Source organism: Petaurus breviceps, unplaced genomic scaffold, assembly GCF_028583685.1.
Source record: "Petaurus breviceps papuanus isolate PSGF00001 unplaced genomic scaffold, PetGlider_PUasm1.0 90822, whole genome shotgun sequence".
NCBI classification, from domain to species: Eukaryota; Metazoa; Chordata; class Mammalia; order Diprotodontia; family Petauridae; genus Petaurus; species Petaurus breviceps.
Genome location: NW_027187351.1, coordinates 24,923,142 through 24,943,066, shown reverse-complemented (window position 1 = coordinate 24,943,066; position 19,925 = coordinate 24,923,142). Strand labels below are relative to the sequence as shown.

The 19,925-nt window shown below is 36.9% G+C and overlaps 1 protein-coding gene across 1 annotated transcript in view; it reads right to left on the bottom strand.

Moving 5' to 3' along the window:
- COL19A1 (collagen type XIX alpha 1 chain) overlaps positions 1–19,925 on the bottom strand; it is a 426,484-nt gene that overhangs the window by 92,923 nt on the left and 313,636 nt on the right. The window contains exons 20-24 of the mRNA XM_069070725.1: positions 18,538–18,600; positions 17,350–17,394; positions 5,330–5,365; positions 5,169–5,222; positions 4,384–4,437 (exon numbers count right to left, since the gene is read on the bottom strand). Coding sequence (XP_068926826.1) covers positions 4,384–4,437; positions 5,169–5,222; positions 5,330–5,365; positions 17,350–17,394; positions 18,538–18,600 — 252 coding nt within the window. The remainder of the gene's footprint in view (positions 1–4,383; positions 4,438–5,168; positions 5,223–5,329; positions 5,366–17,349; positions 17,395–18,537; positions 18,601–19,925) is intronic.

Here is a 19,925-nt window from a genome sequence, read left to right as displayed (position 1 = left end):
AAAACAAAGCTCATTCAAAACATTTGCTGTTTCAGCAGTACTTCCAGGAAAAAGAGTTTGGGGCGATAATGAAGTAGATGAAGTGTTTTTAATACTGGAAATTGAATTTGCTCTCTGTACCAGATACTCTCTTTGCCTTTTCCTGATACCCTCTCTTGATGTCCCAACTTTGTTCCTGTCCCCTTCTCCCATGACAGTATTTGGCAAATTCGCATTGGAAACAAGTGCCTTGAGTTATTAATAAAAATACAGAAGAGCTATCCAGTAAGTAATCAATGTTTTTACAAAATAAGAATGCACTAGTAGTTCCATAACACATATAGAAAACCTTAGAATGTATCTCATTTTTAAAGAACTTCATTTCTATATAAAAGTAAATTTTAAGTAAATATTTGTAAATTTAAAGTAAACATGTAAACATTCATAAAAATATCAATGTAGTCTGAATATGCAAGATGATAAAACTGCCCAATTCACATATCTGATTCTGGAACCCAATGGTAGATATGCCTTCTTTGGAAGTCTTCAAGACAGATTGGAATGCTATTTGTCAGGTATGTTAGAGCCATGATTCCTTTCTAGTGTGAGTTGGACTGAGGTTCTTTCTCTTTCTTTCTTTCTTTCTTTCTTTCTTTCTTTCTTTCTTTCTTTCTTTCTTTCTTTCTTTCTTTCCTTCTTTCTTTCTTTTCTTTCCTTTGAAGGGCAATTGGGGCCCAAGGTCACATGGCTAGTTTTTATGTTAAGTGTCTGAGGCTGGGTTTGAACTCATGTCCTCCTGACTCCAGGGCCATTGCTCTATTCACTGTGCCAACTAGCCACCCCCTGGTCTTTTCAAACTCTAAATTCTGTGATTCTGGCTTTAATGATATTTCTGTTGTGCTGAAAGATTATATTGATGCAAGAAGTATTTTCATGTCTTTTTTCCATGTAAGTACTTTGAGACTAAGATATAGTTGTCCAGTAACTGCCCCAAGACTACTTTTATTTCAATCCAGTGGAAATATTACTTAATCTTATGTGATTGATTCACATTTTCTTCTTCATATCCTAGAAGTCTAAAACCAACATTTAATTAATGATAGTTCTAAAGAATTACTAAGTAAGCTAATGATATTTAAAAGGATCTTGTGTTGCAATTGGTTACTGACTCCAAGTGAGCAGGTGCAAAAGCATTTAGTGGGGGGTGATGACTCATATCCTTCTCCATCTGAAAATCATGTTTTAGAAAACATAAAATAAAGTGGTCACATGAAGATATCTTTTTTTAAATTTTTTAAAATGCTTTATTAACTTCTGATTTACATCGTTTGTTTCCGCCAGATTTTGAGTTACAAATTTTCTCCCTGTTTTTCCCCCACCCATCCCCCCAAAACAGCAGTCCCACAGGATATCCCCACCTCTGATCTGCTCTCTCCCATATTTTCTCCCATACCCGTTTCAACTTTTCCAGTAGGGCATGGTGGATCTCTATATTTCCCAATTACATGTAAAACAATATTGATAATAGTATATATATATTTAAACATTTGATTTTAAAACTTTGAATTCCAGATTCATTCCCTTCCTCCCTTATCACCCACCCTTACTGGGAAGATAAGCAGTTCAGTATAGGTTGTACATGTGTGGCTAATGCAAAACAATAACATAGCAGATATATTGTAAAAGACTGACTATATTTCCCTCCCTCCTATCCCACATCCCACTTGTTCTATTCTCTACTTTGATCCTGTCCCTTTTCAAAAGTGGGTGCTTCCAACTTCCTTCCCCCCCCAGCCTGCCCTCCCTTCCATCATCCCCCCTCACATCCCCTCCCCCCCTATTCTCCTGGAGGGTGAGATCCCCTATTTAGTGTGTATTTCCCTCCCTCCTCAAGCCAGATTCAATAGGAATAAGGTTGACCCATTCCCTTTTGCCTTCCTATTCTTCCCCTCCATTGTAACCATTTTCCCTTGCCTCTTCTGTATGAGATAGTTGCCCCACTCTGTCTCTCCCCATCTCCTCTCATTGTATCCCTCTCACCTCTTAATTTCACCTTTTAAGTATCATCCCTTCCTGTTAAATTGGTCCCGTGCCCTCTATCTATGTATACCTGTAAACATATATACACACATTCACATATGTATTCATATGCCTGCATACCCTCATATAAAGACATATATATATATATATATATATAATATATATATTTCTAATCCCTTCAACTATTGAGAAAAGTTTCATAAGTTACAATTATTGTTTTTCCATGTAGGAATGTTAATAGTTCAACTTTGGCCAAGTGGCTCAGCAAGCAAGAGCACCGGCCTCAGTGCCGGGACGACCCGGATCAAATCCGGGCCCAGACACCCAGCACCACACCCAGAAAAAACAACTGGCCGTGCAACCCCGAGCAAGCCACTCAACCCCAATTGCTTAAAAAAAATAGTTCAACTTTGATAAGTTCCTTATGATTTCTTTTCCCTGTTTACCTTCTCATGCTTCTCTTGCTTCTTGTATCTGAATGTCAAATTTTCTATTCAGCTCTGTTTTTTTCAGCAAGAATGCTTGAAAGTCCTGTATTCCACTGAATGACCATATTTTCCCCTGAAACAGGATACTCAGTTTTGCTGGGTAGGTGACTCTTGGTTTTAATCCCAGCTCCCTTGACCTCTGGAATATCACATTCCAGGCCCTTCGATCCCTCAGTGTAGAAGCTGCCAGATCCTGGGTTATCCTGATTGTGTTTCCACAATATTCAAATTGTTTCTTCCTGGCTGCTTGTAATATTCTCTCCTTAATCTGGGAATTCTGGAACCTGGCTATAATATTCCTAGGAGTTTTCTTTTTGGGATCTTTCTCAGGAGGTGATAGGTGGATTCTTTAAACCTCTATTTTGCCCTCTCATTCTAAAACATCGGGGCAGTTTTCTTTGAGAACTTCCTGGAGGATGCTTTCCAGGCTCTTACTTTGGTCATGGCTCTCAGGCAGTCCAATAATTTTTAAATTATCTCTCCTGGATCTATTTTCCAGGTCAGTGGTTTTTCCCATGAGATATTTCACATTGCCTTCTATTCTTTTATTTGTTTGGATCTGTTTAACAGCATCTTGATTTCTCATAAAGTCATTAGCTTCCATTTGCTCCAATCTAATTCTGAAGCAATGTTTCTCCTCAGTGAGCTTTTGAGATTCTTTTTCCATCTGGCAAATTCGACTTTTTAAGGCATTCTTCTCTTCATTGCCTTTCTGAGCCTCCTTTGCCATTTGAGTCAGTCTGTTTTTTAAGGTATTATTTTCTTCAGTCAGGCTGTTGACTCTCATTTCATAATTTTCTTGCATTGTTCTCATTTCTCTTCCCAATTTTTCCTCCACTTCTCTTATCTGCTTCTTAAGGTCCCCTGTGGCCTGTAACCAGCTTGCATTTTCCTTTGAAGCTTTTGGTGCAGGAGTTCTGACTTCACTGATTTCCTCCTGTTCCATGCCTTGCTCCTTCTTATCCCCAAAATAGGAGTGTAATGTTGGAATCTTCTGTCTGCTTTGTTTCCTTTGCCTGCTCATTTTGCCACTCAATGATTTGACTTTTGGGCTTTTTGCCACAGTAGGACTCTGCCACCAGACGGGAGTTTTCGTCCCAAACACTGGGGTTTTCTCAGCTGCCGGAGGTATTAGATGGGTGCCCTCTCTGAGGTCTCCACATGCTCTGGCAAGCTGGACACACACCCCAGGACCTCCACCCTAGACTGCAATCCAGATCCAAGCAGGTTAAAGCAAGAGCGATGACCCCTCAGACTGGTGCTTGGTCCCCCTACACTCTGCAGGCCAGGAGCTGAAGCCGCCACATGGCGCTGGCAGGCTGTGCTGGCATCTCAGCGGTTTCTCACCCCGGGGGTAAAAGCCATGCACTCCCACTTACTGGGTCCCAAAGTCCAGAATGCACTGGCCTCTCACCTTGTCCTTCGAATCTATGTGTTGATAAATCTGGAAATGGCCACAGCTGCTGCTGATCTGGAGTCCCTCTGGCTGGCGGCTGGTCAGGCCCGCCCTGGGGCTAAAGCCTTGGCGTGGGGCTGGGCTCGGCTCCCAGAGCGCTGTGCTGGCAGATTCCTGCCGGCCTGCCGGGCTGTTCTCAGCGGGAGGTTAGCTTCTCTGTGTCATTTTGTGGGTTCTGCAGCTTCAAAGTTTGTTTAGAGTCCCCTTTTTACATGGATTGGGGAGGGTGGAAGTCGGAGCTGCGGGAGGGTCGTGCTTCTACTCCGCCATCTTGGCTCCGCCCCCCACATGAAGATATCTTAAAATTCTTGTAAATTATTTTTTGTTTTTGATGGCATTATTGTAAGCTTATTCTCAAAGCCTTTAGTACATTATATCTCATTTTGCTAAATCAGAAACACAGATATCATCTATGCTTACAATATTTCCTGGAGGTCCTCTGGGTCCTATGGAACCTGCTGGTCCTTGCTGACCCTGTATAAGAAATTGATATGTATTTTAGCTCCAAAGAAGGTACTATATCTAAACATAATCTCAATACACATAATGAGTACAGTGGGACTTTTATGACTACTACAGAATTCCTTGGTCTATGGGAATGTATGATTGTCACAGATATTACTGTCCCTTGATAGTAGTTTAGTATATATTAGATGCAGAGGGATTCTTTATCAATGTCTCCATTTAAAGAAATCTATTATCAACAGCAGGTGATGGCTGGGTTACATGCCTTACACACTAATAGGGTATTTTCTTTGCTAATCCAACTCAGCAGCTGCTAGCAGCTGGGACACTCCTGCAGAAAGGTTCTTACACTTGGAATTCAAGAATTTGGAAGCTAGGCAATTGATATAGGTGCCAAGTCATTTAAATTCCCCTTCCTAGTAGAAGGACATCATTTTAAGGATTGAGACCAAGGATTATGGTTTTTGTTGCCCCTCTTGATGCTTTGGAATTTTAGGTTTCAATGGCAAATACAACTTTGGAACTCCCAAAACATCAAAATTATATTGTAGACCATATGGCACAGATATGATGAGTATAAGAAATAAGCATAATAAATGTACACACCATGGAGAGTATTGTAAAGCCATCAAATCATGTATCTATCTAAAATGACTGATAAACCCACATCTTTTGCTTTAAAAAGAAAATGAAAACATAGGAATTTTTTTCATTTTATCTCTACAATAAATGTTATATACCTTAATTCCTGGATTTCCTACAAGTCCAGGGGGCCCAGAATCTCCAGGTTCACCCTAAATATATTGTTGAGAGAGACCAAAAATGATTACTTAATATTCAAAACAGCTTGAGGAAACACTATGAGTTTATAGATGAGAAATGAAAATGGTAATGAGATTACCTTCACTCCTGGTGATCCTTTTATCCCAGTTTCTCCCTGTAAATAAAATAATAATAAGCTTAAATTTAAATAGAGATAAATGCTAATTGTTCAGTCTATCTGAATAATAACTGACTGGTATACAGTAGATGGAAAATTTTAAATGATATGGTAAAGCTAATAATGTTTCATAGACAAGTCACAAACTAAAATCCTTGGATAAATTAAGTAAATAATAATTTTCTAGTTTTCTTTCTCCTTAGTAGCTTCAAAATTTTTTCTTCTGATCCAAATGCCATTTCCCCCACTTCTCTCATAATTTTTCAATAAAAATTGTTTTTCTAATATATAACTTTTTGTGCATTTGACACCACTCAGTCAGCATTATTGTAATTCAATGTTAACTTCTCACGGAGAATTCAAATGACTAAAAAACAACCAAGAAGAACACTTAAACTATCTTTTCCTAGATATTCTGTTTTCATATAAATGTACCATATGATCATAGGATTTAGAGCTGAAAGGATCTTACAGATCATCTCTTCCAGATCCCTCATTTTACAGATGGGAATTGAAGACTAGAGAGGTAAAGAAACCTGCTCATAGTCACACAACCAGTAAATGGTTAAAGTGGAACATGTACTTCAGTCTTTTGAATCCAAATCCATGGCTGCCAATGCCAAGTCAACTGCCCAATGTTGGATTGATTTTATAGAGCCATGAATGCCTAATCACTAATTATAAAAAAATGTGTACTCCCAATAAGCAATGAAAAAACCTAATAAATTACATTATTTAATAAGCTTCAATAACTTCCAAAGATTAAAGTAAGAAAAATCACAGGAATCAAATAAAATTCCCATGGACTCCCCCATCAACATTATTATAAAAAATGTTGCTCCAACTTCAATTACTTCATTGTACCAAACAATCTAACAAATGCTCTTCCATTTTCAATTATTTCACTGTATCCTGTAAGTATTTTATTTTCTTCCCTTTTCTATATTCCATATATTTTGTCATCAATTCTACTTTCCTTCTCCTATTCCAAGGAATGGAATCTAAAAAATCTAAAAAATAAAATCTAAAAGGAAACTGAAAACATCTGAAAGGGAGATGATATCTGCTTAATGAATTTCTTTTTCCTTACTTTATAAAAGATTCTTCCTATAACTATGCATAGAAAATTTTATCAATTACAAATATATTACAGATTGACTCTTTAAATGTGGCTGCATAAAGGTCCTTTAAGCCAAATTGAACCCTCCTTTACAAACATTCATCAACAGTGAATTAGCATTGTTGAGAGCACTATGTTATTCCTGTACTAGAAGAGGCTGAGGCTGGTGCATAGCTGTAGCTTGGGAATTCTGAGCTGTGGGAGGTTGAGCTGATATGATGTTAGCACTAAGTCCTGCACCAGTTATGAGAATTCTTAGGAAGAGACATGGCACCCTAAGGAAAGGAGAACTGACCTAGGTCTGAAATGGAGCAGGTCAAAACTTCTGTGTCATCAAGTGAGTGGATGTTGTACTTCCAGGCTAGGCAAGACAGGGAGCCATAAGCTCAAAAAAACCCCTCCAAACCCCAAACCATAAAAACAATGAACTGGAATGTCATGCAGAATAGCTGTGCTAGTTAAAACATAGCCTGCTGGAATTAATTTTGAGAACTTACTTTGTATGCACAAAATGGAAAAGTAATTAGTAATTAATATTATTTAGGATTTTATGAATAGTTGACAAATTAGAATGTTGTGAGATTAATGTGGGGACAAAACAGTCCAAATTAAAACAGAAAGACAGAATGTGTATGAAAATTGTAGAGCCATGAGGTAGCAGACCATTATCTTGAATTACTTTTTAATTTATTATTATTGATAAACTTTAACAAAACTGATAAAAACTAAAATATAATCAATGAAAACACTTTAAAAAGTAAATGAATTGATTTATAGATTTTCACTCTGCATTGATTATTGACCATTTACTAAAAGAAAGGAGGGCAGTGAATTTTAACTTTTGTAAGGAACACTATAATCTGAGATTTGCTGCTTCCTAACATTTTAAAAAATTACATGGTTGTAGTTGGTTTGTCTATTGTTCTTTTTTTTAAGCAATTGGGGTTAAGTAACTTGCTCAAGGTTACATGGCCAGGTATTTCTGGGTGGGTGCTAAGTGTCTGAGCCTGGATTCGATCCCCAGGTCATCCCGACACTGGGGCCGATGCTCTTACTGGCTGTGCTACCTGGTCGCCCCAGTCTATTGTTCTTTTAATTCTACTTTTCATCTATGTATATTTCTCCCTATCTCTTTTAATTCCTCATATGCATCATTGATTACAATTCAACATTCCATTACATTCATGTACCACATTTTATTCACTGGTCATGTTTTCAGTTCTAGTCATCTGCCTGCAGATTTTATGCTATGAACGTGAATGAATGAATAAAATAGAATTTATTAAGCACTTTCTATGTGCCAAACACTGTACAAAGGATTGGGGTTACAAAGACAAAAGCACAAAGCCCCTGCCCTCAAGGAGCTTAAATTATAATGAGAGATACTACATTCATAGGTGAGTGGTGACCAAGGAGAAGTCTAGTCCAAAAGTTTGAGGGATGGTGAATGGGGACACAACCCATCCAGAAATAATAGTGGCATTAGTCTGGCAATTTGTAGTTCTTGAATTTAATGATCATTGAGGCCATAGAAGAGATAGCTAAAAATGAGGAGTAAGTAAAGGACAGTGGGGTCCAAGACCCTATAGCTAGTATATCTAACTGTGAGTATTATTCTAAAGATAGATCTTTTCTTCTTGTTAGTGATCTCTTTATAGCATAAATTTTATAGTAAGGTTGATGGAGTCGAATGAAATGAACAATTTTGCAATTTTTATTACAGAATTCTAAGGTATTTTCCAAAATAGTTACCACTTTCAGTTCCATTAACATCAGCACACTTGTTTTCCCACAGATCCACCAACAATGAGGTTTTTCATCTTTTAGCATCATTTGATACATATTTGATAGCTAACTTGATACATATAAGATAATACTACTGAGTTGTTTTAATTTAATTTCCCTGATTTTGAGTAGTCTTTCAAATGGTTGTTGATAGTCTGTGCTTCTTTCAAAAATTAACTGTTCATGTCTTTTTGGCCACTTATTCACTGAAGTATCACTATTAATACATACATTTGTTTCCCTTCTCTAAACACTTTGGCTATTAAATTTTTATCAGAAATATTTAATGAAAAGATCTTTCCTAGTTTGCAGTCTAATACATTCATGTACATGATTAGAATTGTTTTGCTTTCCATCCACCACATCCTGTTATATTGTTTTTGTAATTAGCTCATTAGCATCAATCCAATCCTAGACTTTACACATATCTCCATACAAATGCTCCCCTCCATGCACGCAAAACACAGAACCCAGGGATTCTCCCTATATTCATATAATCCTTCCACTATTCTTTACCTTTTAGCCATGTCCAGGTAGGAGTATGGTTTAGAAGGTACCCTCTCTTCCCAGTTCCTTATCTTTTCCTTACCTTGTTCCTCATGTGTGTCACCAACATTCAAAGGATAATAATTCCTTCCTGCCTATTGTCTTCCCTTTTCCTCAAAGTCACATTCTTCATTCTGTTTTTATTCTGTGGGTTTTCCACCTATTTCTCTCAGTGTTCCTCTTATAAGGTAGTATACATGAAAGAGACAATAGCCTTTCTACCCCTTATAGCATGTAAAAATACTAAGTCACTAATTATTCATTCCTTGTTTTCAAGTCTTAGTCTTGTTCTGATTCTTGGGCTGTTTGAATGACAGAGGCTCATGCTTACCCTGGTTTCTTTAGCAGTAAAGTTTAAAAAATCTTCTTTTGTATTATAACACATCTTTTCTCCTAAAAATATACAGGGTTTCTGGATAGGCAATATTGGACTTGATCTAATAAACTTTCCTTGTTTTTCATTATATCATAGTCTAGTCTCTCTTTTCCTTTATTGGCCTAAATGAGAATTTTTTTTATTCATATTGGTGCTTTTTGCTGTGGATTTGTTTTTTGATAGTTCTTTATCAGATCTTCCTTTGTCATTGAAGCTCTGGAACTTGATGACTACATTTCTTGTTGAATTAAATTTTGATGTCTTTTCCCTTAGTTTTCTGAGGATTCTATTGATCAGAGCTCCACTCTGGATTTTTAGTACCTCTGGGAAATGTTTTTGATGATTTACTAAAGTAGGCTCTTTGTTTTTTCATTTGTAGGGAGTGGGGTGAGAGTGGAGACAATAATTATTGTCAGGTTGTCTTGCTGAAATCTATTCTCCTGCTCCATTAACTTGATTTATAGAGATTTTAATTTTTTTTCAGTTGTACCTTGGGGGTGTGGGTGGAACAGAGGTGTGGTGTCATGAGAAAAACCATTGTACTCCTTTACTTTTTAAATGAAGTTTTAAATTAAATGTTTCAAACTTTTGACTCATTTTTCTTTTAAAAATTTATTTCAGTTGATTAAAATTTATTGATGCCTTTTTCATGTCACATTCATTTCTAAATATTCACATTCTCTTCTCTCCAATGAAGCTTCTCTTGTAGCAAAGATTTTTCAGAAGAGCACAGAAAAATGAAACAGCACAACTACAGATGACAGTATATGCAATGTGCCACACTTGTGGTCCCCCACCTTTCCAGCAGACAGGAAGATACATTTTTAAATCTCTTCTCTGTAGCTAAGCATGGCCATTATCCTTCATTTATCTTAATTCCATTTTCTATGCCAGATATTTCTCTGAAGAATATTTCTATAATTCAATTTTGCTTTAGGGAGTGTCTTATTTTAGTATGAATGAATGAATAAATGAAAGGGCATTTATTAAGCACTTTGTGTGAAGTACTGTGTTTAGTACTGGGGATACAAATGCTTAACCAAAGATGGTCCTGACTTTAAAGAATGTATATTCTAATGGGGGAAACAATGTGCATAGGGAAGTGGTAGCTAGGGAAGGGCACTTTGGCTTGGTAAGTTGAAGAGATGGTAAATAGGGTTATAAGAGAACAGACTGACATGTCCTAGAAAGAAGTATTCTCCTTTCTGATTAATTTTTTTTAACTTTGACTCATATTTATTCATTACACTACAGATTTTTTCTTCACTCATTTCTTCTATCATTCATTTTGCATTTATTTGATGTGATTTTCTCTGTGAGGATATCTTTCCATTCTTGTCTTTATTTTGCTTTTCCTCTATTTTATCTTATGCATTTGTAGCTAATTTGAGTGATGTAGAGAAGTTAATGGAATTCTTCTTAGTCTGAAAGCTTTAAAATAGGTAAAGATATGCTTAAGTGTACAGAATCATGATTTTTCTAAATGTGCTAGTTTTGATTTTATTTGCTTGGTAAAATACCAAAATATTTAAAAATTAAATGGATGAATTTTTTTAAAAAAGCATTTCTGGTTGCACATATTAAAAAAACAAAACCTTTCCTCCTTTCAAGGGCTTATACTCTTATAGATAAAAAACAATACCTCAGGCATTGGTAGCCATAGAGAGGTCTGGGAAGCCATAAGGGTTAAGTCAGGAGGCCATTGAAAGACACAGCCTTTCAAGGAATGGTTTTGTTGATTTTATTACTGTTCCCATAGTGAAAAGAGAAAGAAGGAGGGTGAGGAAGGTGATATAAGTACAGTGGTATAGCATTAAAATGTCCAGAGAATAACATGGTGGGTCTGGATTGGACTAAATATGATTAACTCTAACCAATCAGGAACCCAGGGTGGGAGATTGTAGGCCAAAGGTTGAGGTTGAGAGACATTATATAGCATGAAGAAGGTCGAGCATGTGTTTTGTACACAAGGCTTTCAGTAACCCTGACCTTCTCCCTGGTAAACCCTGGCTGTTAGGAGCACAGGGGTCATTTTCTCCTCTTCAAGACTACTCTTTCAGGGGAGAAGGACAGAGTCTTTTGACAGGTAAGTGGGTTATAGTATAATAGTGTGTTTTAAGCTGGAGGTAGGCTTGAGACCTCAATTGATCTAGGAAGAATTGTCTAAGGTAGGAATGTGAGACGTATTAGTGTATTTCATCAATCAGACTGACTCTCTGTATCTATGGCAACACTATGCTTCTGAGTGTGCAACAGCTCATTTGGTTATTCATCCATCAACGATATTTATTTTGTTCATGTTGTCCTATTTTCACATATGACCCAGTAACAGCTCTCAGCTAACATGACATTCTCAGTCTTTTGCTTTTCTTCAATCATAATTGTATTTAAAAATGAAATGAGGAGAAAAATGTAGCCAGTCAACAAACTGTGTGGTACACACATTTAGAAGCTCATTTGACTAATTTAATGTTAAGAAAAATCCCAGAATGTTGGGAATTTGAAGAGACTTTAGAGATCATCGAATCAAATCTTCAAAGTGTCTTTCACAGATGATTATCCAACTCTGCCTAGACATGCTCACCAGCACTGGTTTTGCTCTAGTAGAGGTGAGGGATTGGAATGTTCCTTGCCCACCATTGCCACTTCTGGTCTCCCCCTCTACCACCATCACTCAGTAACTTTTCCTTCTTTGAGAGTTATTCAATTCATATTTAACCCCCAGTTGAGATACCATTAACTGTTGTCTACTGACATCCAGAATCTCCTTCCTTTTTCAACTAGTGCAGTGTTCATAGTACATAGTTCATGGTAGTATGTGTACATAGTGTTCATAGTTCATAGTACTTATCTCTTTCCCAATTCCTACCACACTCTAAAAGATTTCCTCATATATATTGGTATTTCCCCAAATACCCTAATCTATCAATTACTCAAATTAATCATTTCTCATAATCTGCTCCCTCCCCCTCGGGGACACACAGAGATGGTCAGTCAGTAATCACTTATTAAGTGCCTACTTAAATGCCAGGCATTTTACTAAGCACTGGGGATACCAAGAAACGCAAAAGACAGTCCCTGCTCTCAAGGAGCTCACAATCTAATGGGAGGGAACATGCAAATAACTACTAACAATCAAATTATATACAGAACAAATTTGAAATAGTCAAAAGAGGGAAAACTCAGAAATAGGAAAGGAATCCTGTAGAAGGTGAGATTTTAACTAGAACTTGAGAGAAGCCAGGAGGTGGCGATGAGGAAGGTGAGCATTCCTTTGATCTTGTCATCCATAAGTACTCAACTTCACTATTTATGAATTCTGAAATTCCTTTATCTTATGATCTGTTGTCATTCTGCCTCTCCTTCTGCCTTGCATCCCCTAGCCCCATTCTTCATCCTCGCTGTGACCTACACTTCCTCAGCCCCTCAGTTCTTTCCAATGCCATCACCTCAGCACTGGCAACATTCTCCTTTCTTCCCCCTCTTGACCCTTGTTGAACCAATTCAACTTTATACTATCATCTTCTCTCAAATCTCTTGCCCCTTTGCCTACTGAAGATCTCCCTTGCTAAGTCTCAGTCTTAGATGACTTTCATCGTTTTTCACTTTTGCTCCTACTAACATGCTGATGAACAAAACTGGAGAAAATTACAAAACTATGCTAACTTGATCCACTATAAATGTCTATTATATAATCTCAACTAGCCCCTCATTGCAGTAAGGCAATCCTTCTCTACCTTCCTAGTTAGCTCACTATTCCACTCAGCACAGTGGTTCTTTCAAACTTTCCATGACTCCTCCAGCTTTTCAAGGCTCCTTCTCCCCAACTCTTTCAGATGAGAACCTTGCCTCATATTTCACTGAAAAAATTGAGAACATCCTTCTAGAGCTTCCTCTTCTCTCATCTCCCATCACTCAAATGCCTTCAATTATTACCTTCTTCACCAGTGTTTCACATGATGAAGTGCCCTTCTTGTCAAGACAAACCCTTGTAGCCCATTCTATCCCATCTTCCCCAGCAGATTGCTCTCTCTATCATCCCCACGCCCTCACTTATCTTTAATTTCTCCTTTTCTATTGGCTATTCCTACTGCCTAAAAATATGCCCATTTCTACCCCAACCTCCAAAACCCTTTACTTGATTCATCCATCCCAGCTAGTCATCACCCCATTTCCCTTTTTTTATGGCTAAACTCCTTGAGAAGGCAGTCTGCAATCAATGCCTCCACTTCTACTCTCTCACTCTCATATTAACTCTCTGTACCCTAGATTCCAACTTCATCATTCAATGAAACAGCTATCTTCAAAGTTACCAATGATTATTTAATTGAAAATCTGCTGATATTTTTGTTTCTTGACCCCTCTATGAAAAGGTAGATCACTTTGTTTCCCTTGTTACTTTCTTTTTTTCTGCCTTAACATTTTTGTAAATATTTAAAATTTTAAACTTAAATACAAAATAAGAAAAGAAAAAAAATATTGCCACATGCACAGCAGACCATAAGAGAGGATTCAAAATATAAAGTGATAAATTTCTATTTCAAGAAAGCCTATGGAATAAACACCATACATTATGTTCAGAGCTGTCCATCTTTTTTTTTTACTTCCTCGTAGGTTTTATTTTGTTTTCTGCTGTGCACTTTTTCTTTATTCTTTTTCCCCTTTACCCTCCTGCCATAGAAGGCAATAATTAAGTGTGGAGATAATATATACACATACATGTATATGTACATATATGTGTGTATATCCACACACATATATGTATAAACACATATATGCATAAATATATATGCATATATAGACATATATACTTATATATATAGATATCTATAATCATGCATATATATACACACATATACATTCATATGCATCTATGTAAGGTCAGACTATGCTTGTTTGTATTCTGTTTCTCTGTAGGTAGGTAACAGTTACTTTCTTCTTAAGAGATTTTTGTGACACTATCCTCTCTGAGCTCACCTCCTACCTGTCTGACTGCTCCTTCTCAATTTTCTTCGCTGGCTTTTCATCTCATTTATGCTCACTAACTGTGGGTGTTTCCAAAGCCTCCAATCTGGGTCTTCTTCTCTTCTCCCTCTATACTATTTCACTTGGTGATCTCATCAACTCTCGTGTATTTTATTATAATTTCTGTTCAGATGATTCTTAGATCTACTGGTCTAGACCTAATGCTTCTTCTGACTTCCATTTCTCATCTTCAGCTATTTTCTGGACATTCATAACTGAATGTTTCATAGACATTAAATTTAACATGTCCTAATTTGGCCTGATTAGTTTTCACCTCAAACCCTCACCTCTTCAAAAGTTCTGTATTACTGCTGGGGGTTTCACCAGTCCCCCAGCCAATGAGGTATCGTCCTTGCCTCCTCACTCTCTCTCACCCTGACTATATCTAACCTGTTGTTGATTCCTGCCAATTCTACCTTTGTAACACCTCTCCTATATGCTCCATTATCTTCTCTGATACTGCTACCACCCTGGTCCAGGCCTTCATTAATTCATCTTTGGACTATTGCAATAGCCTTTGGGTTGATCTCTCTGCCACAAGACTTTCATCTCTCCAGCTCAACCTCCATCTGTCTATCAAACTGATCTTCCTAGATGGCATGTCTGTTACCTATTTCCTCTGTTCAGTAAACTCCAGTGACTCCCTATTACCTCCAGGATCAAATATAAAATGCTGTATTTGGATTTTAAAGCCCTTGAAAACTCATCCCCTTCCTACTTTTTCCAATTTTTTTACCCTTACTTCTCTACCCCTCATTCTCCCACCCCTTTAGACCCCTCCTCCACCACAGTATCTGTGATCCAGAAACACTGGCTTTCTTGCTGATCCTCATGCATAGCACAATCTTGACTCTTGATAATTTCACTGGCAGTCTCCATACCTGAAACTGTTTCCCAGCTCAATTCTACCCCTTGGCTTTGTTGAATTCATTCAAGTCTCAATTAAGGTCCAATCTTATACAAGAAAACATTTCTTAGGTCTCCTTAACCATTGTGCTCTCCCTCTGAAACTCCCTCCAACTTATCCTGTCTATAACTTATTTGTACAAGGTTGCTTGAATATTCTCTCCCCTATTAGACTGAACTTCTTGAATGCAGGGGCTATTTTTGGTTTGTTTTGTTTCTGGTTTTTGCCTTTCTTTGTATCATTTGTCCTTAGCATAGTGCCCATCCAGCAGTAGGAAAAGGGAACATACATTTATTAAGCTGCCTACTATGTTGTAGGTGCTGTACTAAGTGCTTTACAGATATCGTCTCATTTGATCCCCATAACAACTCTACGAGATAAAGGTGCTATTATTATCCTCATTTTGCCACTGAGAAAATTGAGTTAGAAATTAAATAATTTGCCCAGGGTCACAGAGCTATAAGTGTCTAAGGCTGAGTTTGAGCTTAGATCTTCTTGACTATAGGTCTAGTGCTCTATTCATTGGACCACCTAGCTGCCTATGTAGTGGGCACTTAAATGCATCTTATTGACCTGTTGACTGAACATTTCCAGGGACATAGAACTCACTGTCTTACATGAGCAGTTCATTCCATTTTTAGATAGCTCCGATTGACTTTGTTGTTGTTCAGTCTGGACCTACTGTCCATGGGATTTTCTTGGTAAAGATGTTGGAGTACTTTGCCATTTCCTTCTCCAGTTAATCAATGACATTTGTCAGGCAATCAGAGGTTAAGTGATTTGCTCAGGGTCACACAGCTAGGCAGTGTCTGAGGTTAGATTTGAACTCAGGTCTTCCTGACTCCAGGCTCAGTTTTCTATCCACTGAGTCACCAGGTGCTTCCACTTAAAAGTCTTTATATTGAGCTGAAATCTATATCCTTTAATTTCTTCTAGTTGGTTTTATTTCCTTCTTCTGGAGTCTCAGAACAAATTCATTCTATTTTCTTTGTGATAGTTCTTTAAATATTTGGAGAAAATGATCCTGTCTCCCACCAAATCTTCTTATCTTCAGGCTGAATGTTCCCAATTTCTTCAAATAAACTGGAGAAACTGATTAAATTTTCTTAACATTATGTATCACAGACATATTGCTTTTCTTTTCCCTGCTTCTCTGCTTAGCCTATTACTGAGATGAGATGCTGTTATTTCTGAAACAGCTGAAATAATAGAAAGATTTTGCTATCTACATAAAAGGATCCAATCATCAGGATTAAAGGCTAATGGCAGCTCATTAAATCAGATCAATCAATTAGCATAGAATGAAACAGTGAAATAGTAAGTGAAGCCATATTATGCAGAGGGTCACAGCCTAGGATCAAGATTCCCACTGGTCTGGGAATGATGTGACCTGAATTTTAGTCCTGGCTTTTCAAATAACTAGCTAATGAGCTTAGACAAATCATTTAACCTCTGTGGGTCCAGGTTTCCAGTCCTGTAAAATGAAGGGATTGTACTAAATGATCTTTAAAATAATGATTTATAAATTTAGTTTGGATCAAGGAGCCAGCTGCCAAATTTAGAAGCCAAACAAATGTTATTTTTTCTTTTCAAGGATTTTTTTAAAGGGCAGCTTTATTGTAGTGTAACATTTGCAGCCTGGCTTCTCAATTTCAGGTCCAAACTCAAATTAGCATTACCTTGGGACTAAATTATAAGATATACAGCAGGTTTTAAAGGATCCTCTGGTAAGGCACAAGAGGAAACTGAGCACATTTTATGACATTGAAATGGTATGTTGTCCCTCTTCTCTGAAATTTTTACTAGGAATGGAGTCCAAGCCTAGAGGTGGGTCAGGTATAATGGAAGTCTCAGGAATCCCCAAGTGAGTACCACAGATGTTTTTAAGTTATCATTATAGCAAAACACCAATGGTGTGAAAACAAAGGGCATTTCTGTAGTTTCTCAGTAGTTTCTGGGGAGTGTGCATTACACATATCAGGCATTATGAGAAATCCCTAGGTGGCATGGCACCTTGATACCTAGGCGCTTAGGATTTACCTCTAAGCTCCTTTCCAGCTCTGATGTCCTATGAATCCAGTTATAGGAGCATTCTCAAGTTCTATTTCAATGGTTTAAAAGAGTTAATGTGGCTTCTGAAGGAGCCTAACTTACTAAGCTAAAGACCTGGAAAAACCATGCAAATCCTTCCAGTATTATTCTCACTTATCACCCATATATACCTTGGCACCTTTTATTCCTTGTAAGCCAATGTTTCCTTGATCGCCCTATGAAGAAAAAGAAACAAAAATGATAGACATTACTTATTTAATTTTGTCAATGATGAAAAATTTTTAGACTTTTTGAGACCTATTTTCTTTTTTGTCTAAGGTAAAACTAAAAAACATGTCACTTTCTAAAACTATGACTTATGCAATCTCTTTGTGCAGCTGTAGCTGCATATGAATTATACTTTAGTGTTGTTTGTTTGTTTTACACTAGAGAGAATTAAATTCTGAATGAGGTTGGCCAGGAAAATGTTTGGATAGGTTCAAATTAGACTTAATATAACACCTTGATCCTTCCTCCAGTACTTAGCACAGGGCCTGGCCCATTGTAGGAGTTTAATGAATGTTTGTTGATTGGACTCTAGATTCAGAATGAATGACTCACTATGGTTATGACAATGAATAGTTGACTAAATAAGTGAGAAAGTTTTCCAATTTTTTAGAGAAGTTAGAATTGTAGTCTGGATATTCTTCTTGAAAATTTGAAGCTTCAGTGGCTCTCCATTGCTTTTAGCATAGATAAAAAAGGGCTTTAACTCAAACTCCTCAGTTTGAGTTAAAACCCTTTACAATTTGGTTCCAGAATCTTTCCAGGCTGATTCTATATTGCTCCCTCTTACACACTCTACGCTTCAGCCAAATTGGCCTACTTGTCTCTGTTTTCTGTATACAAAGTTTCATCTCTTGCCCTCAGGTCTTTGCACTGGTGGTGCCTCATGCCTGGAGTAATATATTTCCTTGTCTTTGTCCCTCAGAGCTACTAATTCCTTTCAAGGCTTAAGTCCAGGGCTACCTCCTTCATTTATAGTGACTCTCCCCTAAACACTGTATTGATTTTTTTTGCATGTTTAGCTAGTATTTACTTATCTCTGAACAAGTTGTATGTAAAATCTACATTCCAAAGTAAAATCTAAGATCCATAAGGACTAGTATCTTCAACACCTAGCATGATGCCTTGCTCATAATATTGCCTAATAAATGCTTACTATTTGAGTGATTTATCTGCTTATTTTCTGGTTTATCTTGGCCAAATAATATTTTTTAAAGGGTACACAATCAAAGAATATAGAATTGACTCAGATTCAGCAAAGTGATAATGTTATTTAGATGATTCCTTCCTGCCCTCATGTCTTAAATATTTACCATTTCTCCCTTTTGTCCTTTAGGACCAACTGATCCTGGAAACCCAGGCTGTCCAGTTTCACCCTTTTAAAGAAATAAGAAGATGTCATTAAAAAAATCAAAACAAGAATTGTGATGACTTATGTCTTCAGAATGTAGTATTTTTTTCTCTATATTAAAATTTCTTCTTTTTAATTATGGATTTAATAAAATTAACAAATACAAACATTTCAATATACAGAGAAGAAAAATGAGGACTGTATTTCAAAGCAAGAACTTCTGTATTGAACAATTTGTTTAAAAGGTGTATGATAAATTTAATGAGGTAATAACAGGATAGGCTTGATTATCTGTGTTCATTTTTTGAGCTTCTTCCATGGCCCCCTCCCTCCCACCACCTCTGTATTTCTCTTTTCCCTTTAACAACAGAGTTTAGCTGTTACCACCCAGGAAGGGGAGAATGAGAAGCTGTATATCAAATTGAATGCTTTGGGCAATGAAGTGTTTGTCAGTGGTTCTTACTGCCTGTGGGTCTTTTAAAAATCCATCAGTTTCCTTCCTATTACCTAAAATCAGGCTAAAAAATGCAATAAAAACATTTAAATGGAAAAATCTATTTAGGGGTGAGGAGGGAAAAGTAATGGAGAGTATTTTATCTTATAGTAGCTGATAAGGCACATTAGTTTAGTGATCCAAAATATGTCATGTTGATTAACTGAAACACAATTATCCAGAATCTAGTTTCAGACATTTCATCATATTTTTTTTCTTTCTGGAAGCATGTGGTCATATGAATGAAAATGAGGTTAAGTTATTCTTAGCATTGACATTACTGCTGAATATAGACAAAGAAGGCATTCTTGCTGATGTTATGGCTGTAACTTCAGAGAAGCCCAAGATGCTTTCATCAAAGAATCTTCTAGAGATTGATTTATAAGGAACAAAGCTTTATAAGATCATGTCTAAGAAAGTACAATCTTAGAGATTCTACTTATAAAAGGAAATAGAACATAAATTAGATTTCAGACACACCCTACTACTCTTGCTTCCTGTTGGCATTCATAAAGATCCATGTATGACTGTTTCTGGTCAATGAATCTAGGCCTCTTATAAAGCTCTATAGGGTCAATTCCTTAAATTTCAAGATCCCCTCACAAAACAATAGACATTATGGCATTTTTGTGCACATTTACCTTCTTCATATTTTCACCTTTTCTAAGGTCTAAAAACAGGAGCATTGGTTCCCTCAATCCTGTGAAACTCTGTAGCTCCTGTTTTGCCTTCACTTGGAGTACTATTAGATGATAGTGCTGAAACTGTTCAACATACAGGATTTACTACCATAGAAAATCTATTTTGAAGTCATACATGAAACCAAATGCTACCCTATCATTGCTTCAGTTTGATTA